General features: G+C 53.7%; 1 protein-coding gene across 26 annotated transcripts in view; it reads right to left on the bottom strand.

The window, feature by feature from the left end:
* SEPTIN8 (septin 8) overlaps positions 1 to 22,839 on the bottom strand; it is a 26,742-nt gene extending 3,903 nt beyond the window's left edge. For 2 of the 26 annotated variants that reach the window (XM_070517388.1, XM_070517389.1), the window contains exons 1-9: positions 11,329 to 11,350; positions 10,779 to 10,899; positions 10,148 to 10,343; positions 9,612 to 9,798; positions 8,431 to 8,592; positions 7,777 to 7,873; positions 7,388 to 7,556; positions 7,035 to 7,167; positions 6,714 to 6,904 (exon numbers count right to left, since the gene is read on the bottom strand). In XM_070517388.1, coding sequence (XP_070373489.1) covers positions 6,714 to 6,904; positions 7,035 to 7,167; positions 7,388 to 7,556; positions 7,777 to 7,873; positions 8,431 to 8,592; positions 9,612 to 9,798; positions 10,148 to 10,314 — 1,106 coding nt within the window. In that variant the 5' untranslated portion in view covers positions 10,315 to 10,343; positions 10,779 to 10,899; positions 11,329 to 11,350. Of the gene's footprint in view, positions 1 to 3,555; positions 4,241 to 6,713; positions 6,905 to 7,034; positions 7,168 to 7,387; positions 7,557 to 7,776; positions 7,874 to 8,430; positions 8,593 to 9,611; positions 9,799 to 10,147; positions 10,344 to 10,778; positions 10,900 to 11,328; positions 11,523 to 21,692; positions 22,006 to 22,105; positions 22,389 to 22,675 lie in introns of those variants that run through there. The other 24 variants (XM_070517400.1, XM_070517396.1, XM_070517398.1 and 21 more) reach the window with 24 other exon arrangements.

Here is a 22,839-nt window from a genome sequence, read left to right as displayed (position 1 = left end):
TGGCTTGATGAGTGGTGTGTAGGTCCACACCTGGGATCTGAACCCGCAAACCCTGGGCCACTGAAGTGGAGTATGCAAATTTAACCACTATGTCATTGGGCCAGCCCCTCCTCTAATTTTGTTCTGAGATTAGGAACTCATAGGCCACTTCAGATCGGAGATTGGGGATTATCTTAGTGGGAGGAATATGGACACAATCCATCTTCCTTTTGTCCCCACCTACAGAAGGGCAGAGATTGGTGAAGGACTGTGGCTGCAGAAGATGCTATGGCAGCAGGAAAGGCAGATGGACTAAGAAAGTGCAGGTTAGGTGAGCATCATGGATCTTCCTTAAACGTGTCCAACTATTACTTCCCCCAAGTGAATGAGCTGAGTTGTACAATGTTGTTCCCTCACCAACGAGGCCCCTGGCTTCCTGGAGAGTCTCTGTCCTTCAAAGTTTGGTGAAGACTTTGCCTCCCTGCTACCTGCCTCCCTATGGGTAGAGTTGAGCTATCCATTCTTTATGGATGTCTGCATACCAGTCTCCCTGCTGGGCTGTCAGCCCCTCAACCTTAGTCCCCATATCCTAATTTTGGTCTTCCCAGAGATTAGCCTCGTACCCAACAGAGAAAGCTCCTCAACAAATGGACGCATGAGCTTGTCACCACTTCCTTCAACCACCAGTCTGCCCTTCCTCAACCAAATATTTGCCTACCAACCAGGGCATCCCACCTCTACAAAACCATCTCAGGCCCACCAACCCACACTGTCAGACTGCATGCTTTAATATTGGCCACAGTTCCACTGTTCTTCCATCATCCCTTCAGGTTGACAAGGAATAGCTGGAGCCCAGGAATTGAGGGTACAAACTACCAATAGGTGTGACTATACACACTATAAACGTGAGCTTGGGTAATTTCTTAACCTCTCTGTATCTTGCCTATAAAATGGGGGAAATGGTACCTAGTCATAGAATTGTGAAGATTAGAGGAATTAATGCATGTAATGCACTTTAGAGCAACGCCTGGCACACAGTAAGAACTCACATGTTAGTTGCCCGACGTCAAGCCTCCTCCACAAGGACGTGAACTCTTCACGGGCAGGTTTGCCTCCTCTCATGTCCTGCACCCAGTTATCCAGTAAAGATTCACAGACTGCATCTTCTCTTTCCTAACTATGACTCTTTCCTCCATCCCACACCCGTTCAAGAGCCTTTTGCAGATGCCCATAGCCGGATTCATTATTCAAACATAATTCCCATAGAAGCTGATCAACCTCACAAAATTCACAGAAAAGACAAGCCGTATTTTAACACAGCTGTAGCAGATTAATAAGCTAGGAAACTTGTTAAATCAGAAAAGCTACTGCCCAAAAAAGACACCACAAAAACTCAAAATAAATGCAAAATTTAATGAAAAAAATAAGTACAAAGTGAATGGAAAGGAACAAAAACAGTCAATGAATGAAGGAGTAAATGAATTAACAAGTGAAGCAGTTTTAGAAAAGCATGTTAACGTAACAGACTAGCAAGCCACACTTCCATTGGGCCTCTAATCCAGTAATAAGAGCCCCGCTTAACAGGAGCCCACACACAGACATACACAAACACATATGCAGTCAGTCTGCACAATTACAAACCACGCAGACTCAGCTTACCCATAACTAGGGTGACCGTACAACTTGGTTTGCCTGAGACACTTCTGGCTTATGCCTGTTGATTTGGCATAATTATTAACAGCATCTCACTGTGAATAGTCTCAGTTTGGACAATAAATTATATGGCGGTTCCACCCAAAACCAACTTGGTTCATGAAAAACATGATAGTAAATGCCAACTTGATCCTACTGACAGCCCTAACAATGCCAACAGATGATACTGAGAAAGAAAAGGAGGGGTAAATCAGACCCTGCAGACAGGAGTCACAATCCATGAGGGGTAGCCTGTTAAAGATGGCAAGTTTTAAGCTCACTTGTGCATCAAGGGTTCATTTGGTCTCAGCTAAAGATGACAAAATCCCAAATACAAATAGCACAGGGAAAGAAGTGCAGTGCGGCTCACTAAAGCCGATGGGACCTGTGGAGGCAGCTCAGACCCCGGAAAATGCGACAATGACAGGTCTCCCCAGAGATGCTGGGAAGCCATGCATGGGCCTTCAGGCAGGTAACCAGCCACAATTCTGGCCTTTCAGGATGCCCAGGATGCAGCCCACAGGCTGCAGTGGACAAGTGGCAAAATCTGCCCATTCCAGAGTCCCCAGATGGGCCTATGAACCAGGAGTCCTCATTTTTTAATTAACCAGTGAACCCGCTGGGTCATTGAGCCTCATCTTCAAAAATACATTAGCTGACAGAGGCTGTCTTAAAGGTCATACTTTGACCCAACTGAATAAATTTTCAGACACATAATTACCCTAAAGACAAGACACTTATAGTCCACATGTGCCTTAGATATGCTGAGTTACCTTTCTGGATGCCCATACTGGAGGATCAGTGATCAGTCACAACCAGAGGTGGATTTACTGTGAAGCTAATGAAGCTTAATCCCCAGGGCCCCTTCCAAGGCCCTGTACCTAATTTTATATTCATTTTCTTTTGCTTGAAGAAGGCTTATCAAAGAGTTCAAGCTTCCAGCCTCTCAAAATCTGTATCCATCCCTGGTCATAGCATAACCCTTGGAGAATTTTCTCTTTGAGCATCAGTAAAACCTGCTCTGCTCCTGGCGAGGACAAAAAGCTTGCCTTTTTCCGCCCCTGCCTTGGTAGACACACAGAGCTTACCCCTCCACCCCACTCTGAATGGAACACCATCTCAGAAGGGCGGGAGGAAGCAGGACTTGGTCCTGGAAATCAAAAAACAGGCCAAGGCAGAAAGCGGGAAATGGGGACATGATGAAGGACACAAAAAACAAACTACTGATCCAGTAATATATCAGCGCAGCTTCCTAAGGCTTCTAATAGGGAGTGCATGGGACTGTGAGCTCCCTGAGGGTGCTCACATTACTCTGGTGGCCTGTGCCCTGCACAGTGCTTCATCAACATTAAATGAAATCCTTCCTTTCATCTATTTCATCATTTCATATTCATATTCATCATTTCATATTTCACCCATTTCATCAGGCGATATTTTCATCCCTGATACTCTCAATGGCTTGCAAACCAACAGGAACAGAAGAATCAACACTGCTAGTACTTTCTTAAAATGTTCCCCTTAAGAATGCAGCTGAAGGGGAAAAGCTCCTTTGCTGGTAGGTTTTCTTAAATTGTCCACATAACCAGACACCATCATCTCTTTGCCCTGTGACTCTGCCAGGAAAAAGGACACAATGACCTTGAGATAAGAACCTTTCCTCAGCTGAGTACTCTGTGCATTTGGGATTTGCAGGATTGGTTTGGGGGTCTTAGTTGGTGTCAAACACTTAACACACACAAGTGGAGTTGGTCCCTGTTTACAGGTAGCACCTCTGGGGCACACAGACAACGGCTTTGGGCTGCTGTTCCATTTACATTCACAGTGAAAACACTGGACGTGGCCTTGTTCACATTCCACTTTCATCCGTAAATAAATTCCAAACACTGTCATTACAGGATGTTTATTACCCACCTCTCCCTATGTATTATAGGGATACTTTATACATAAGAAAGGTTTAGAGATATTTTTAGTTTTTAAAAATCAGGGAATCTGTGTTACTTATGAAAATAATGGGAGAGGATATTATTTGTCTTTACACTCGTGCCAAAATAAAAATTTAGAAGTGTTTTAAAAGTTATTATTGAAATTAAGCTCTAGGTTAGAAAAATTAAAATGAAGGGGAATCGGGCGAATTTTGCAGCATGTATACCAGACCACGCGGCCGCACCTAGGGCACCGCGTGAGTCCCCATCTTGACGCTGAACAATTAGGCCGAGCATCGCGGCTGGGGCCTTCGCTAGAGCGGCACATAACTGCTCCGTCAAGGAATAGTGACACTGTAAATGGAAGACCAGCCACTGGCTCTGAAAAAAATAAACCTCGTCAGTTTTGGATTCCAGCATTCATGGCTTTGACACGTTTGCATAGAGAGGGGTGGCCCGCCAGGCCCCAGGCAGCCTGGGGGTGGGGGTGGGGGAAAAAGCATGGCTGTAAACACTGGAGTCTGTACCGGCTCCCAGTCCGTCCTCACACCATGTTATGGGAGAAGGGTCACAAGGTGTAACTCAAGCAACTTAACACATGAAAGTCTAAAGTCCGCTCTTGACATGTAAGTCTGTGCGTGCGTTAACTGAAAAATAAAAATAAAACAAACAAAACAAAAACAGACACATTAAAAGGTACGCAGACGACCAAATCAAACGGAAGCAATAGACAGCAAGATGGACATTGGGAAAGGGCAGTCAGTTTGGCATTTGTGACAAGCAAAGCAGAGAATTCGCTTCAGTTGTGGTGTCCCAGGCTGAGGGTCTAGATCTGATTGGGGAGTAATTTTACAACATAGGACCGAAATTTGCAGAGTAAGTACAGCCAATCAAACCCATTCAACTAAACGGTCATGAAAAACAACACCCCCCAAATGCACTCCCGACTCACCCCATTCCCCTGACCAGGGCAGGAGGAAGGGGTGCTCCCAGCCACCCCACCTACCCCACTCCCAGCCTCCGTAAGGCCAGCGGGAAAGGAGCAGTCTCTCCCAGAGGCCAAACTGACTGAAGCCTTCTAGCATGTCCAGCAAACAGAAAAGACCTGTTTTCTAAGCCCAGGGCACATGGGAAAAGCAGGAAGACCAGACCCAGTGATGAGCTTCCACCCTGAGAGCTGTGTTGGTGCCCCTGTAGCCAGCCTGCACCGCCCGCACTGGCCCTCAGACCTGACCTGGCCACAGGTCCTTGTCTTCAGTTTCCGAGTGGTTTCTCCTAGCTTATTTCCTAGGGAACTCTGCCTGCCTCCTCTTTAACAAGATGGCCTGGGACAAGCTGGCAGGAAGCAGGACAAAGCCACTTTGGGTACTAACACCTAGGTCAAAGACCTGCGTACCCCAGGTCTTCCAGGAGAAACCAGATTTCTGGGCCACTAGCTTGAAAACCACACAGGTTCCAATCCACAGAGCCCCCAGGCTCACCACTCCAAGAGCTGGACATGGACCAGAGCTGGAAGCAAATGCAAAGCAGAGCACAATTCACATGGTTGAGGAGAGTATGGGGCTGGGGTCCTCCCTGGTGACAGGCAGGCAGGGACTCATCTATCCCAGCAGTGCCAGCAGCTTGGGTGGGGCTACCAGTCAGCAGGATCGGGGAGACTACAGAAAGGACGAGGGTCTGTCCCAAAGCAGAGGGACAGGCCTTAGGAATGAGAACTAGCATCTAATTCCTAAATGCCTGGCTGTGTCCCCCTGGCCTCTCCCAGGGAGAAGCCCTTTAAGTTTCTTTTCCTTAGATGTGTCTGTGCCTCTGTGCATGTGTGTCTGGGGGCTCTGTGTGTTGGTGGTTATATGCCTGCATCTGTGTATGAGGGAGGGCAGGAGAGAGGGTAGGACAGCATATGTGTACATGTATGTGTGTACATGGATGAGTATGTATTAGGGAATACAATATTGGGGGGCAGGGAGAGTGCTAATGCCAGAAGCAGCATCCTGGGGCCACAGCTATGCACTGCATGGCTCTAACCACAAGGCTCCACTGCCACCAAGGAAGGAAGGGGCTGGGCACACACGTTCCCAAACATTTCAGAAGGCAATGGGATTCCAAGGAGCCCAAGAATGAGGGCCAAGATGGGTACACCTGCTTAGCTACTGGTTTGGCAAGAGAAGGAAGGTACCCAACACAGGCCAGAGGCAGAGAGAAGCAAGGATGGATGAGATCCACATAGTGTGATGTGGTTGGGACACTGAATGAAGTGGGATGGGACAGCGAGATCCCCAGGAGCCAAGGCATCTGGACCCAGCTGACAGCTGGAAACAGGCTATGAAAAACACCAGGGGACGTTACTCAGAGTTACCCCCACCTGGCCAATAAGTTGACTGCACTCCTGGAAGCTGGGATAAAGCCTCTTTGCTGTCCTCCATCATTCTCTCTCCTCCAAGTCTACTCTCTGGGGGAAAAACCAACTTCTGCTTGAGGGCAGCCTCTCTCCCTAGCAGGACTCACAGAGCCCCAACAGGGAGCTGCTGTCCTTCCTTCAGCCAAGTAGTGATCATAGAGTCCAGGGGGTCAGTGCTGACTGGGCTCAAGTCTCTACTATTCTCAGTCACCACCTATCAGCCAATATGGGTCCCATGTCTACCACCTCCGAGACTGAGGGGCATGCACCATAGCTGTCCAAGCAGAAACCACAGAAGCTTTTGTAATCTTTCTGGAAATGCTGTCCCTCTCCTGGCCTGAGAGACCTTCCCTGAGACCCCTCCACCCTCTTGGGGGCCTCTCCCTGCCTGTGTGACCCAGCCTTCAGAACCTCAGCTCTTGAGGAGGCTGCAGGAAAAGAAGAGAGAAAGAGAGAGGGAGGCAGGTCACTGGTACAAGAGAGTGCATGAATACAAGATAGTGCACGGATACTTGTATCTTGAGATGTCAAGATCCCTAGTGAAAGAAAAAGAAAGGTGAGCAAGAACGAGGCAGGAAAGCAAGTGAAATGAGAGAGCAAAATGATGAACAAGTGAAAGAGAGTGAGAGTGAGTGAGAACGAAAGTAGGAGCCAAGAGCAGGACAGAGTGAGTGCCCAGGAGAGAGCAAGAGCCAGAGCAGGCCAGGGAGCCCGCCACCTACTTCTTCTTGTCCTTGTCCTTCCTCAGGGGCTGCTGCGAGGTGGCGTGCAAGGCCTGAGACTGAAGGGCCTCCACCGCATCCTTCCTGCGGTTGAAGGCATTGGTCTCCTCCTCCAGTTCCCGGCGCTTTTCCTCCACCTTGCGCTTCTCCTCCTGGTGGACCCGCTTCAGGTGCTCAAACTTCTCGTGGAGCTGGGAGCAGAAGATGAGGGAGCCCAGGCTTCCGTGTGGGCCAGGAAGGTGCCCAGGCCCTCCTGCCACCTAAGCCAGGCCCTCTCCTCCCTCATCTGGCCTCACCACAGCACCCAAGCCCGGCACTCACCTCCCTTTCCTTCTCCTTCAACTCCAGCTCCGTCTCCTTCACTTTGTTGACGAACATCTGCCTCATCTCTTCCTCCTTCCTCTGCAGCTCACTCAGGAACTCCTTCCTCTTCGCCTCATATGTCTCCTGTAGGCTGTGGTGACCCAGAGAACAGAGGCCAAGAATGGGATTTTGGTGGGATGGGGTAGGGCAGAGCCAGAGAAGCAGAATCACATGGGCTCCGGGGGGGTTGAGAGGATGCTGGGGTCCCAACAGCTGCTCTCCCTGGCTCACTAGACCCCAGAAGCAGATGCCAGCATGGCAAGTCTAGCTGTGGATGTGAACACAGGCTCACTCCCTGTGCAGGCTGTCACCTGAAGGGCTGGCTGTCACCGTCACTGTCCTGGAAGCCCATCTCCTCCAATTTGCAGCGCCGGTAGAGCTCATAGTGCCGACTGTGGGTCTGCTCACGGAGGTCCTCCATGTTCACCCGGATCAGCATCTCCCGGAGCTTCACGAAGTCACAGTGATTCTCATTCTCCACTGAAAGCGCAGGGCGCATGGGGCATCAGGCAGGCACACATAAGGGCACGGGGAGGACAGGGCTCAAGACAGTGGTCAGAGTGCTAGAGGCTGACTCCAGAGGCAGGGCAGGTAACAAATAGGCACAGGGAGGACACAGGACAGGGCTACAGGCAGCAAGGCAGGACAGGGGCTGAATTCAGGCCCCCAGCTGGGGATGTGCACTCCCCACCACACTCACCCTGCACCACTCCCCAAGGGTACTGCCGTGCTCGGACCAGCTTGTTCCCCACCTTCACCTCCTCGGTGCTGCCCACCACGGCAAAGGGCAGGTGTGCCTGGAAAGGGGCCCACACATGCATGAGCACTGAGCTGACACAGCTAACAGACCCTCCTTCACTGCCCCTGGGCCCCAGGGAAGGTTGCCCAAACCTGAACAAGGTCTAGCCAGATGCTCACTTCCTGGCTGTCTTTTAGAGAAGTATCCTAGAACCTCCAAAAGGGAAGTGGGCTGAACCCAAAATACCCCTTCCACGTTTTCTAGCGTATTCTTTCAGCCCTTGGGCTCCCCGGGGGCCAGTAGAGGCTCCTTCAAAGATCTTGTGGGCCTGGCTCTCTTCTAAGTTCCCAGCCTGGCATCCTGCCTGCCTACTCCTACAGGTTTCAGGTCCCCGCCCTGAGTCCGTATCTTGTGAAACCTGAGGAAGCACCAGTACCAGCACAATACCCGATTCCCACAGGACAAAGGACTGGCTGGCTCCCAGATGCCCACCCGTCTGTCCTGGAGAAGCTAAGGCTGGAATCCTGGGGACCGAGTCACCCGGGGCTGTCAGAAGTCTGTGCCGGCTCCAAGCCCTCTGGCCACAGAGTCCCAAGGCCCTTGCCCAACGCTCACATTCATGACTGCATTAATCTCTGCAACAGCCTCATCATCAGTGGGAAACTGGTAGATCTGGACTCCATTGCTGACTAGCTCGCCCATGATCTTGATCTTGAACTTGTGGAGCTCACTCTTGGAGATGGTGTCAGCCTTGGCAATGATGGGAATGATGTTCACCTGCCAGGATCAAGGAAGAGGGGGCAGCAGATTAGTTACTCCCTGACTGTGGACAGCCTGCCCAGGCCACATCCCTGGACAGAGGGGCAGGAAGCCAGAGAGATGGAGTTGTTGCTCCCATGGGTAGTCTTGGCCCAAACCCAGCCACCTGGGGCCATTCTGATGGGTCGTAACAATTGGCTGCAGTGCTTCTTACAGCCCCGATTCCCCCAAACCACCATCCAGCCCCAAAATTAGACCCCTGGGCATATGCAGCTTTGACCCAGAGTACTCTGAAGGTCTTCACTGGCCTAGGGCCTGACAGAAGCAGCAGCGGGGGCTGAGCTCCTCTGTAAGCAGGTAAGATGACCCATCAGTAGCCACAGGAAGACCTTAAAATCTCCTAGGCCAAGGGTATCCCAGTTTTCACAGTGAAAATTAACTCCTGAGATGAGGATGGCACTCAAGTGAGAGCTGACAGGTGACTGTGTGGCCACACGCCCTCCAGGACCCCAAGCCCTTCCTGTTGCCCCCATGAAGCTGCCCTCTCATTACCTACTTCTCACTCGCCTTCAAATCTGGGCCTTAACTCTCCTCTCTCTAGTGGGCTCAGGAGGACCCCAAGGGAAATCCAGCAGGAAGACAAGGGAAGTGAAGGGAGCAGAGGAACAAGGAACTGAGAGAGAACTGGGACGCTCTGGGGAGAGGGTCAGAGGGCCGAGGGGGAGAGGTAACTCTAAGAGGAGGAGGCCGAGAATAAGAATCGATTCAGCTAGAAGGAAGGGGCTCAGGGCCAGACCCAGAGGACAGAGCTCTGGAGAAAGAGCCCAGAGCAATGGGGGCCCACTGCAGCAATAGGGACAGAGGTAAGAGAAAATAGAGAGAAGACCAACCCAAGGTTGGAGGCTGTCTGCAAGCCCCCCAACCAGTGGAGCCCCTGAGGACCGTAGTGGACAGTCACAGTGCAGCCATCACACCCCACCTCACCTCAGTGGAGGACCATGGAGCCCATGGAATAAGTTGGGGTGGGGGGTGCATACCTTGCTATCTAGTTTCTTCATGGTCACCAGATCTAGGGACTTGAGGGAGTGCCCTGTGGGAGTGATGAAGTAGAGGCATACGTGGATCCTGGTGTCATGGTAGTCAAAGAGCGAGCGGCGGATCTTCAGCTCCTCCTGCAGATAGTTTTCAAACTGCGCATCGATGTAGTCGACTATAGGCCTGTAACTACAGACAGCTCCATCACCTAGGAGGCAGGCAGCTGAGCCGCAACCTGTGCGGCTTGGAGCCAAGCCAGGCTGCCCACCAGCCTTCTCTCTGTAGGAACAAACAGCTTCTCCCTGGGAATCCCTGCCTGGGTACAGGTGGTCGACGCCTTCTCTTGACCTACAAGGGGTCCTCAGGACCTCAGATATTCCCCCAAGAGGCCCTCCTCTGGCCCCCATGGAGTGTGGGGCTCGGTTATTCATATGGGAGCAGCTTGGCATGAGGAGTGCTTGGGCAAAGTGTTAAAGCCAAGGCCAACATGAGTGAGATGGGGATGAGACTAGGCGGGGCCACCCTTCCTGCCTCTTGCCTCTCATCCTTATTGATCTGATCCCCGAAGCCCACAGCATCCACGATGGTCAGCTTGAGCTGCACATTGCTCTCTTGGAGGTCGTAGGTCTGGGGCCGCAGGCGCACACACTCCTCATGGTGACTGGCTTCCTCAGTCTCGAAGGTCGTGTTGAAGAGCGTGTTCATCAGTGTGGACTTGCCAATGCCAGTCTCCCCTGGGGAGCGGGGAGTGGAAGGAGGGGATTGTCAAAGGCTGGAACTGGGGCTGTCCCTGGCTGTTGGCTAGGCTGGGTGGGTGCCTGAACATCCTCAGCCTCCATACAAGAGAAAGGGGCACACATAGTAGGAACAACAGTAAATGTTTTTCTAAACAAACAAATGAATCTAAATCTCTGTGATAAACACTCTTAGTTTACACGTCTAATCCTGTTTACACTTCACGGCAACTCTAAGTCAGGCCCTGGCTCCAACTCTGCCCTTGACCCTGGCAGAGACATCAATCAAAGCCTCATCTTGACCCCAGAAGCGTCGCTCTGCCTGGGAGGTCCCCTTGCAGCTCAACAGGTAGCCAGGGCAGCAGCACCCTATCTCCCAGAAGGTCCTCGTTGGTGTTGTCTGAGGGTGCCCCCTGGCCAGGCCATGACACTCACCCACACAGAGGATGTTGAAGCTGAAGCCCTGAGTGACCGACTTGCTGACCAACTGGTCAGGGAGGCTGTCGAAGCCCACATGGCCGCCCAGGGAGAGGCTCCGGGGCTCTGGCTCTGCATTCTGCCAAGAAAGAAATAGACCGAGGCAGTGAGCCCACTGGGGAAGAGGGGCCAAGTAGGGGGGAAGCTAAACCTGAGTCAACCGCCCCCCCTTGTCTAAATTCTCCGCAAATCTCAGGACACAGCGTGAATGCACCAGAGCTCCAACTCCAGGCCGAGTCTTCACAGAGGGAGCCCATTGGGCCTCAGCGCACCATCTGGGAAAGGTCCCTTTCACCCAAGGCTCTGCTCCACTTGACGGATGAGGGTTGCCAAAGCCTGGGGCATCTCCTGGCATGGATGGCCCCAGGACCTATAACTGCTACCCCTGACGGCTCACCTGTCCTCCCACAGGAGGAGGCCCCAGATGGTCCCTGGATCTTAAAGATTTTAAGAGGCCAAGACTGGAGAATGTGTGTGTTCTTGCAGCCCCCTCCCGGGCCTCACATACCGTCCTTCTGAAGCAGAACTTGAGCAGAGACAGGTCTGGCCCAGCCTCCTCACATATGTGCTCCATCGGGGGGCCTTCCCCATGAGGCCAGGCTCACGGTCCTCCACGTGCACCCCTTGCTCCTCACGCACCCAAGCATGGAACGCATACACCGGCACTGCTACAGGGACCAGCGCTCACTCAGACCACCACTGGGTCTGAGGGCTGGTCTCTGAGGCATCCTCCCTGCTGCCACCCTGCTGTTCTCCAGGGACTCCCAGCCTCTCGCTCATGCTACCCTCTCACACCCACCCCTACTCCCACCCTCCTCCCCTACTCCCAACCCCACCCTAACCCTAGTTATTTAGACAGAGGATTTTGGATGAGAATGTGGAGCCCCAGCTTTAGCAGAGAGGCAGGCAGAAGGTCCCGAGTGAGCTGGGGCCACTGGAGCTGGCCCACAGCACTATAAAAAGAAACCACAAGGACCCAAAGCAGAGGGTCAAGGTTGGACTCCAATTTGTGTAGATGGTTTCTGTGGCTTCCCTGGGAATAGGGGTAAAATGCTATCCTCCGAGGGAAGGTTCCCAGGCTCAGCCTTCCCATGTTTGGCCCCTCTCGAGGGCAGGCCCCAGACAGCTCCATGTTGGGCAGAAACACGCCTCCTCCATTCTGAGCCCCTCTGCCCTGACTGCCAGCTGGAAAGAGCAAGGACAGGAAAGGGCAGTGGGTCTGAGTCTCATCCTGCCATCCTGCCCACGGCTCCAGAGGGGAGGAAACAGGCCCAACTGAAGACAGCCCCAGAAGCTACTGATTAGGACCGTGGCAGCCCTTATGTCAATGTGGATATGGGCACAGTGGGCAGAGGGGGGCTCAAGACCAGATGCAGGGCCCTGGCTCCCTGCCCTCCCACAGAGGGATCCGCTCTTGAGCTCTCCTTGACCTCTCTGCAGCCGCAGACTGTGGCCTCAGCCTGAACCCCTCCAACCATTCTTTCCTCCCAACCATAGCCCCTGGCACCCAAACCCCTTTCTCGTCTCCACTAATCATGCATCCCCCGCAACACTGCCCCTGGGCTCAATCACTGTAGCTCTGCATTGATGACACCCAAGTGTGTTTGCTGGCAGCCTAGACCCCACGTGGCCCCTTTGGGTAGTTGTACTATCCCCTCAAAGAAACTGGGGTTACCCCTAAACCTGCTCTCTCAACAACCCTCTCTCAACAGAGCCTCTATTCTTATAGCTGACCCTTTCTCCCTATCTACTATCCCCAGGGCATCATGTCACAACCTCCCCACTCAAGCCCAGGTCCTCCCCCAACACCCCTCCCGGGCTGCAAACATAACCCAACAGAGAGGCCCCAAAGGCAGCTTCCTCTCATTGGAGTCCACATCAAAAACAGTAAATGGAGCATAAGATGTTCTGGGTCAGGCCCAAAGTCCCTGGCATGGCATCGCAGGCCCTCCACAGTCTGAGGCCTTCCTCACAGGCTTAGTTCCCACCCAGCTGGTTTCCTCTGAATGCACTTTACAAACTCAGCCCCTTCCCTGGGCTCCAGAGCTCACTCTACTTTTTCCCCGGCACCTGCTCTGACCTGGCCCCTAAGTGCTGACGTTCCAGACCCCTCACTTGGCTGTGACCCCATTTCCTTCAACTAGTAGTTGTCCTTTTTTAATGCATCCTGGTTCTCCAACTCTCCCATAAGCTCCGCAGAGTTGGCTTCAGGCTGGGGGAGGTCAGGTTTTCCATCCTTCCCACCCTCCCACCACTAAGCCCAACATGCTAGACAACACTACCATTCATAAATTACTGAACACCATCTTCAACTGCTGCAGCATCAGGGGCAGCTGCCCACCTCACACAGAGCTTCGTTATTGAGTCTCTGTTCCACCTGCTCGCGGCAGCTTGAGGATCAAATGGAGGACAGAATAGTTAGTCTAGAGCTTTCTTCTTTTCAGGCGAGACTGAAAATCTCCAAACTTTAAGGCATGCTGCACTTGCAAAGAAGGCTATGTGTTTATTCATCCTCTTCTTCCAAGGGTGACACAATCAGGATGCAATCCAACATCCTGTAGTCTGCCGCCAAAACCCACCCAGTCAGCTGTGTCTGGAAACCACACACGCGCACGCACACTCACACACACGCTCCACTGCAGAGTACTTGCCCAGAGACAGAAACCATCCTATTCCTGAGTTTACCCCGCTTTCTTACAGTTCCAGGCTCCAAAGGCTAACAGCAGCACTCGGGGGTCTCACATAAGCCCACCCATCCACGCTCAGCGGGCCCTGCCTGCCTTCGCTCACACAGCTCAGCTCTCACTCCAGAAGTGTGTGGAGTCCAGGCAGGTCTTCATTCCCAAGTTGTTGCCCAGGCTGCACTCTGTCACTCCAGGGGCCACAGACCTGGGGTAATCAATGCCTTCAGGAGCCTTAGGCATGGGAGTGTCAATCTCCAGAGCGTGTGAACACACACATGTACACACACAGAAAAATGGCCACTGGTCCTGATGGGGGCAGGGTGTTGTTACCTGATCTCAGGAGACTGATCTGACCTCCCACCTCTACTGAGGTGTGACTCTCACTAATGCCAAGCTCCCTGATCCTGTATTTGGCATCGACAACATGTGATCCAAGGTGCACCGCTCACTCCAAGGTGCCCGCCCCAGGTGTCTCTGCTGACCTGTGTGGGGTCGCAGCCTAGGAGCACCCAAAGCACCAAAGCAGCACTGGCATGTCTTAGCTACCATGACTCAGAGAGAAACTTCAGGTCTCTCACTGGCTACCTGGCCACCAGCCCTGCAATTTGGCAGGGAAGGCCTCAACACCAACTCCAGGGGTGGGTCCTAATAGTCCCAAGCCAATCAGCATGATCCCACGATTGGTTCAGGTATAGGCAAGTGACCCAGGAGGAGAGAACCTTTATGACCATCTTGTCAGCATTAGGGGAGCTAGCCTAAGCCTGAAGCCCACTCACAGAGGATGGCAGAGCCAAGAACATCACAGAGGAGAGAGAGCCAGGCTCTGCCCTACCTCTGGGCTTTTCCCTTTACCCCTGGCCAGATCTCCCTTTACTGCTTAAGCCAGTTGAGTGGCGCTATCTAGTACTTGCAACTAAAAGAATCTTGACTGCTAGTCTCTGAAGTAAAACTCTGAGTGCCGAGGAACAGGGAGAAAGCGAGGAGAGCAAGGACAAGGAGAGAAGGAAAACGTGTGGAAAGTAGTTTGTGTTTACAACCAAAGGAAGGAACGGATGTCAAATGATTACACCAGCAGCCCACTGAGGACCACCCTGTGTGAGCTGAGCCGAGTGATTTAGTCTCCCACACAGTCCTTCCCCGCCCTGGGGGGCAGACACCATTATTATCCCCATTTTAAAGGTCAGGAAACTGAGGTGCACAGAAGCTAGAGAACTAATCAGGGCAGAGCAGGGATTTGAGAGCAGCCAAGCCCTTGCCCCAACCACTCTGCTCTAGTGTCTCCCCTAATCTTACAAGGCTCTCGACTCAGTTACTCAGTCACTCAACATACAATCACTGGGCACATCTGCTGTGTGCCTGGCACTGGGAGGGCTGCCAGTGAAAAGATGAGGACACCAGATCCTTGACCTCGGGGGCTCAGTCTAATTCAATCTAAGCTCAAATGGCTGTAGAGGCCAGGCAGGTACTATAAATGAGGGAAGGGAAGCAATATAGTAACAATGAAAACAATAGCTAGCAGTTATCGAGTGCTCACCAGGGTTGATTCTAACTAATCTCATTTAGTCCACGGATCACAGCCTGTGGGGTAGGCTGTAATATTACCCCCACCGTGCAGATGAGACAATTAGGGTGCCAAGAGATTAAGTAATTTGCCCACGACCACACCGCTCAGGAGGGTGAAGCCTGGATCTGAATGGAGACAGTATGACTGCAAACCCATGCTTCCAGCCACATCACTCCACTGCCTGCTGGATAAAAGACCTGCTGACTTGGCCGAGTGTGGGGTCCCCCGGGGAGAGGCCGGAATGGTGGGGAACTGCAGAGCCTGGGCTCGGTCCACCATGGCCATGGTTCTGTGACGCCAGCCAACTGTGGGAATCCAGGCGTAGTGTTGCCAAACCTTCCAGTTTTTCAAGAGACTCCAGAAATCTAGATTTTTATGTGAAACCCCCTCATTTTTAAAGGTTGGCAACCAATACAAATTGAAAATACCATGAGGGCACAACAAAACATGTTGGGGATTGGATGTGGCCCATGGCCTGACAGTCTGCAACCCCAGATCTGGTAGGAGAGTGAGCTGGAAGGACAATACACTCAAGTCTCCATTCTTGGAGCATGGAGACCACAGGAGATTGCTTCGAGGGAGGAGCCTTCAGGCTGCACAACTTAACTCGGACTCTGGTGAGAGGTAGACCCAGCTGCTTTGGGCCCTTGCACACACCCAACTTCCTGGGGTGCCCGCTCAGGGGGCTCTGTCCTCAAACCTCCAGGAAAGAGAGCTGACAGCCCTGAGCTCTACGTACATAATGGGAAACTCCACAGGGCCATTATCCCCTCTCTAATCACTAACAAGCTTTTGGCTCCTGAGCCAGGTCCCAGGCTTCTGTGTCATCATTTCTTGGGTACATCAAAGACAACCACCGAAATAACTGCTCAGGCCGGCTCTGTTCCTCCATGCCCGGCTGTCCAGAACAAAGTGGAGAATGGCATTTTGTTCTGCAGCCCAGCGGATAAGTAGGACGTCCTTTTCTGACCAGGAAATGCTCAGTCTGAGCCTTCTGAAGCAGCTCTGATTGCCAGCCCAGAGGAGCTGCCCCTTTTACCAAGAAGAGAGATGGGTTTTGGAGAGAAACAATGTCTCATGGCTTGACCACATAAAAACAGGATTTTATCCAGAAGGAATTGGAAATCTGCTGAATGTCAGAACCAATAGAGCCGAGGAAGCTGTGGGTGAATAAAGAACCCTGAGATCAAACCCCTCAAACTAGGCTAGTTGTCAGGGTGGGAGCAGAGAGGATACCCCACCATAAGTATCTGGCTCCTGAATCCTTGACAAAGAGCAGCCCTGCACCCCAGGCCTTCCACAGAGTTCCCTGGTGCCTTGGACTTTGGACACTTTTCTCTGCTAGGCTCCCATGCCTAGCACCCACTGGCCTGAGCACTCGGACAGGCAGACGGGAAGCCCACTCCCCAGGAGTGCTCCAGCCCTCCATTAAGTCGGTGAGCAATGGACCCAGGAGTCATCGCACCACTGGGAGCCTTCTCCACCCACGTTCCTGGCACAAACTGCTCTACCCCCGGCTCTAGCTACTCTAAGCAGCCTGGGCCTTAAATAGCCAGAGCAGAGGCCTCTGGCCAGAACCCTGGTCAAAGCGCAACTGTCCTTGAGTCCGAGGAGGAATCCTAGGAATTTTCCCAGGAAAGGCTTAGGCTCTGGTCCCAGGATTCCACAGCAAGCCTCTAAGCCCAGGTCAAAGGTTACGGGAAATAACCAAAGGGATGTGTGTGGGAGGGTAGGGCTGGGAATGCTGCTACCCTGGGCAGGAGGAAGAACACAGGCAACATATACCTGTCCCGAATCAAGAGGACACCTGGGAAACAAAGTGTCTCTCTTCTAAGGCGGCAACAGAAACCTGAGAGGACATGAGCAGGGATCAAGCTTCACAGCACCAGGATGATGGCAGATGAGGTAATGATGGCAAGGTACAGCTGGGTCCCAGGAGGCCACCAGTCACTCTCACAAGGCCATTCATCCCCTCCCCCATCCTGGGAAGTGAAGAGACTTTGGGAGCAAAACCACCCCCAGAAGCCCAAGGCCATCCCATGCCCTGACCCCAGTACTCCATTCTCTCTGCTTCCCTGTCTCACCAGGAGGCACTTTCCTCCCTTTTTCTGCACAGAGACAGCCAGGGCTGCTGCTTAGTAATTTGGAATGGTTTGTTTCACACTTCTTATGTGAAAATCAGTTTTCCAGGAAGCCAAGAGCACAGTTACTGGTCTCTGGGCCCACCCACCACGCCCCAGGCCTAGGACACAGACACATTCTTGAGCTTTGTTGCACCGCCTGAGAAGGAGTGGTCCGTTCCACCATGGAGCAGATGGAGAAGGCTCTCTGGGCTTCAGAAGGTGCTGGAACCCCAGGTGTTCATACTTTCCCACTTGGCTCAGGGACTCTGGCAGCAGCACAACTGCCTTACAGCCGAGAAAGCCACAAGTGGTCTGGACATCACTAGAAGGAGGCAGCCTGTGTTCCACAGAAAATGAGACCCTACCCTTGGAAAGAGGACTGTGGGCAGCAAAGGTGACCCTGCCCTCCTCCCAGCCTAGGATGGACGCCAGTGCTGGGAAGTGGCAGAGAGATGTATGGGCACCAACATGGGCCAGCAGAGGCTTGGGGCAGCACTGCTACACTTCTCTGTTCTTGCCCCATTCACCCAGCACCAGGCAGAGTATCAGACTTGCACACAGGCCCCAAAGCCAGGTCTGGTGAGTGGACTTGGGTCCATGCCCACAGCCCCTCCTGAACCGCAGGCCCTAGGTGGCCCAAGCCCAGGAAACCCCTCAGAGAGTAGCCAGAACCCGGCTCCACATTAGGTAGGAGCCAAGAACCACCTGGAAGCCATATGTTCTGAGGAGCAAACTATCTAATTCTCTCCAAGACCACCCAGCACAACCTAAGTTATAGCCAAGATGCCCCCTGCCCTGTCCTCTATCACCTCTTCCCAGCCATGGTTCCTCACATGAGCCCTCAGGATGCAGATGGCTCCAGCACAGAACACCCAAGCTTGATCACGAGGGCACACCGACCTTGGGAGGCATCCTTTCCCCAGGCAGATGTGTCTCACTCCTGTCTGCACAGTTCCACATCTGGTTGTCTGCCAAAATTTGTGCCTTAGGGGCCATGCATGGGGATCCCAAGACCCAAGCTGGGAGCACAGAGGCAGGAAGACTAAAGAGGCTGCAGGGGACACACAAAGGCCAGCCAGCCCTCAGGCCCTTTGCTCTGTCATCCTGCAGCTGCTTGCTTCTGGTAGCTGGACCTGAGCCACAGAGACATTTGTGGTAGTTACTGCTCCAAGTACGCACCTCCACCTAGTCCATCTTAGGGCCTAAAACTCAAAAGGCTCCACCCTCTATGTCATCCCAAGGGGTACTCGGGTCATGGGGTTGGTTCTCAGGCCCAAATCTGCCTATGACCAGAGTCTGAGTCCTCATCCAACTGCGAGCTGCTGGCATCAACAAGAGGATGGGCACAAAGCACAAAGCATCCAGCGCCCTCCCTGCCATCCAAAGCTTTTGACAAAAGTTAGGCCCTAGGTTTCCAGCCTCCATCCATTCTCCCATCTTGTTGGCATTGTGATCATTCCCCTTCTTGCCACCTTCTCTGTTCCTACCCTCGTCAGTCCCTTATCACGTGCTCCCTTGGATGACCGATGCCTTCCCATCAGCCTCCCTGCTCTGACCCATTCCAATCAAGATCCCAGGAAGCCCTCCGTACAGTGAGCACCCACAGCATGGTACGATGTGCCTGAGGGAGGCAGAACAGGACAGACCCCCTCCCAGAGAAGGGAGCAGGGCTGCAGCTCTCCAGGTGGTGCTCACTTATGACCCTCCAACGCCACCAGGCACTGAGAGTTGCACAGACGTTTTTTGCTCAGCTCTCATTTCTCCTCCCGAACAGCTCAGCAAGGTTCCTGGCCATTTTTACAGGACAGGGAGATACCCCTCTATGACAGAGCCTCACTTGGTGAGAGGGCTGCCTCCCACATCCCTTCCCACCAGCTCTTAATTCAGAGAGGGAAGAGGCACTGTCTGGATAGCCTGCTTCTTGGGGAAGAGTCAAGATTACAGGGGTGACAACGGAAGTGACAGATGGTGCTGGGATAAAGCGGAGATGGGGGGGTGACTGACTAGGAGGAATGCCAGGCGTGAGGCTGCCATGCTGCACGCTTCTTTCCTCTCCCCCTCACATCTCCACTTTCCCTTGGCCCTAAAGCCTCCCCCGCCATGGAGTTTGAACCTCAAACAATCTTCAGAACCTGAGATTCTGACAAGAGAAACCCAGGAGACGGCCCGTGGGGGCAGGAAAGGGTAAACCCCAGAGTCTGGGACCCAGTAAGGAGGAGGAGCTGAGCAAGAGTAGACAGCAAGAGGCAACAGAAACTCCCTAGAGAGCTGTCCAGGAGATGTCCACCCCAACCCTGTGGCTGATCTAGGCTTCAGTAGGGCCCAGCCAAGATGTAAAGGCTGCTGAGCCTATGGCGTTTACATCATGCCATGTGGGGAATAGGAACCCAGCACACATTGACCTCAAAGTACAACTCTGTATGCCCTTCAAAGCTCCAGGTTGGTACAGTTCCAGGCCCTCTAGGGCTGGTCTGATCACCAGGCTAGCCTGACGGGCAGTGTAGACCTGACACAGCTCAAACAGATCACAGCCTCATGGCCACTGCTTAACACCAGCATCAACCCTGGGGCTGGCGAGACACCCAAGCATATCTTCAAACACAGCATAGACTGCAATTAACCTTCCATGAACTCTTTGAAGAATTATCAATATGGTTGTGCCCATTTTAAAGCAAGATAAAGGAAGAAACGATTTTCCCAGGATGGCAAGCAAGGAGAGGAGAATGGAGTCCAAACTCCTAAATTCAGGTCAAACCCTACCCTATCCAAGGTCAAACTCCACCCAAATTCAACCCTGTCTAAGTCCTCCCAGGAGGCTGATGGCCCAGAGCATGGAGGGCATGAAAGGCACCCATCCATCTAGCTTAACCCGGCCCGGTAGCCAAGGCTCCTGAGCTCAGGCTGTATATCTTACCTGAGTCAGTCCCCTCTCTGTGCCTCGGCCCACCATGGGGATAATACCCCAAATCCTCACAGAAATGGTCTAACAGCAAACACAGGAATCTGAGAGGAATGGCCTTTCCAGCCCACCTCCCGGTAGTGCAGCAGGCCTCTCAGCTCAGCCTCTGAGGACAAACTCTGGACAAGCAGTGACGGGAGCCCCTAGGGAGAGTGCCATGTAACAGAGCAAACTCATTCTCTGCTGCCTTCTTATACAGAGGGCCAGTCTTCACATCCACAAGGACATGAGATATCATGTATCATTTTTTCTGTGTCCTTAGCACGTGCCAGATACTGCTCTAAGTACCTCACCTGGATGCTCTCATTGAATCCTCCTAATAACCCTATGAGGGAGGCAGTATTTTTATCCCATTATACAGATGAGAACACTGAGGGGTTAAATAACTTGCTTAAGGTCACATGGCCAGTAAGTAGCAGTCTAGGACTCCTACCAGGCAGTCTGATTCTGGTTACTCTACATACCGCTCCCCCTGCAAGACCAGCTGTTAGAGCAACTTCCGGCCACAGATAGACCTACGACCCAGACATAACTTTCTAGTCAGCTGGACACAGAAAATGCACACAGACACGCATGCAGAGATACGCAAACACTTAGAGGTCTCTTGGCCTCCAGCTGATCCACAGGTCTATTAGGATTCTGGCGCTGCCCTCCTTGGGGACATAAGTTCCTATTTACGTTGCAGGGGTGAGGTGAACCTTTGATGTGCCCAACCTCTGAAACCGTTCTCTCTATATTTAAACTTACTTAACTGACACATAGCCTTCTCTTCAATGGGAATAAAACACCCCAGTCTAGAAATTACGAAATCAAGAGCTTCTGTTCCAAAATAGACCAACAAAATGTATTTTCAGATTAAAGGGAAAATTTACATACACAAATTCAGATGATAGTATTTATAGCATTAATTACATAAGTCCTGGCTCCCTTATTTAGCCCCAGAACCAATTCCTTATCAGTCACATACTCAGCATTTCCCCCTCCCCTCAACAGCCCCGGGTCCTCCCTCCCCCTTCCAACGACCAGGGCCTCACATGCTGGCAAGAGGACACAGCTTCCTTCACTGTCACAGCCCAGCCTCCCAGACACACCCAGATCCAGCCTTAGACACCAGAGGACATGCAGACACAATCCCCAAAAGGCCTCCCTCCCCCGGAGTGAATTATAAAAACCTTGAGGAAGTTGGCTATTGGCTGGCTCGGGCCCAGAGAGACCCCTGCAGGGACCATCAGAGACATTAGCCCCGCAGAAGTCATACACGGACTGAGGCCCAAACAAACATCCACTGGGCTGAATCTGGAATTCCTCCAGTTCCTGGGGAATGGCTGCCTCAGACCCGATCACTGAGGCCAGACCTGCCTGGAATCGCACCCAGGATCCAAGCGCTTAGGTGGAGGATAGAGGTCTGGGGGAGAGGTGGAGGTGGGGGTTGGGAGATGGAGGGGGAAGGAAAGGTAGGCCCAGGATCTTTAGGACTCAAGTCTGCAACTGCCCTGAGCTCATCTGAGGGACTCCCTCGGATCCCTGGGTCTTCATCCTCACCGGTTGTGTCCATCCAACAGCACCTGCGCGGCTAGGAATCTCCCCAGCACTACAGAAACACCCAGGGAGATGGGGGCCGGGGTATCCCGGTTCCTCCGCCCCGGCCCGCGGGGCTCCAGTCTGTCCTCGCACCTGGCCGGAACCAGGCGCGTATTTATTTGCTCCTTCCCGCGAAAGGGGTCTGCTTCTCCCGTACCCAAGCGGGGGCGACCCCGCCAAGCGCCCGGCAAGGCGCCGCCGCCCGCCGCCCCGGAACCCCAGGCGAGCGCTGCGAAGAGCCCCCAAGCCCGCCCGGCGTCGAGGCCGGCGGCGCGGCGCTGACAGCCCGGCTCGCGCCCCTGGCCAGCTGCAGGGTGGCCCCCTCCCCGCGCCCCGCGCCTCCCGCGCGCGCCGCGGCCCAGCAGAGCCCTCACCGGGAAGCGCTCCAGGTCAGTGGCCGCCATGGTGAGCTCTGCACCGGGCAGGCGGGTCGGGCGAGCACCCGGGCCGCGACAGGGACAAGCCGGCTGCGGGACGCGCTCCGCCCGGGCGGCTGCGGCTGAATGGATCCAATATGGCCACTTCCTGGAAACTCCCCTTGGCGGCGGCGGCGGGAGAAGCCGCGGAGCCGCCCCCGCCCCCGCCCGCGGGACCGGCCTCCCCGCCCGGCCCGGCCACGAGCGCAGCCCGAGCCCCGCCGCTTGGACGGCCGGGGGTCTCCGCGGCGTGGCGGGAGGTGCCAGCTGAGAGTGTTGCTGGGACTTGTAGTCCGTGAGTTGGGGGGCCGGGAGGGCAGTGCCTGGGGAGCCGGGGCTGGTGCCTGCCGGCCTGCCGCGCGTCCCTGGGAGGCTGGAGCCGAGCACGGATGTCAGTGTCCGGGGCCCGCGCGCAAAGAAACCGGTTACGTCGGGAGGGAAGCGCGTTGCAGCGTGCGCCCTAGGGGTCTCCCCCCACCAGACCGCCTCTACCCCTTCGGGGCCTGCAAATACACTGGGACCACCCACCAGAGTGTCGACGGGCTGCGTGCGGCCCATGGGGTCCAGGAGAGGCCTCAGTGTCGTATGCCTGTACCCTGGGCCCCACCTGATGCTCTGGTCGCAGCCAGGGCGGGACCCGGGGCGGGACCCGCGCGTCCGGCCGAGCGGCCTTCCAGGGCAAGGGACCAGCC

The sequence above is a fragment of the Equus asinus genome, chromosome 9, assembly GCF_041296235.1.
Source record: "Equus asinus isolate D_3611 breed Donkey chromosome 9, EquAss-T2T_v2, whole genome shotgun sequence".
In the NCBI taxonomy this organism is placed as follows: Eukaryota; Metazoa; Chordata; class Mammalia; order Perissodactyla; family Equidae; genus Equus; species Equus asinus.
This window is presented reverse-complemented; position numbering and strand designations above follow the sequence as displayed.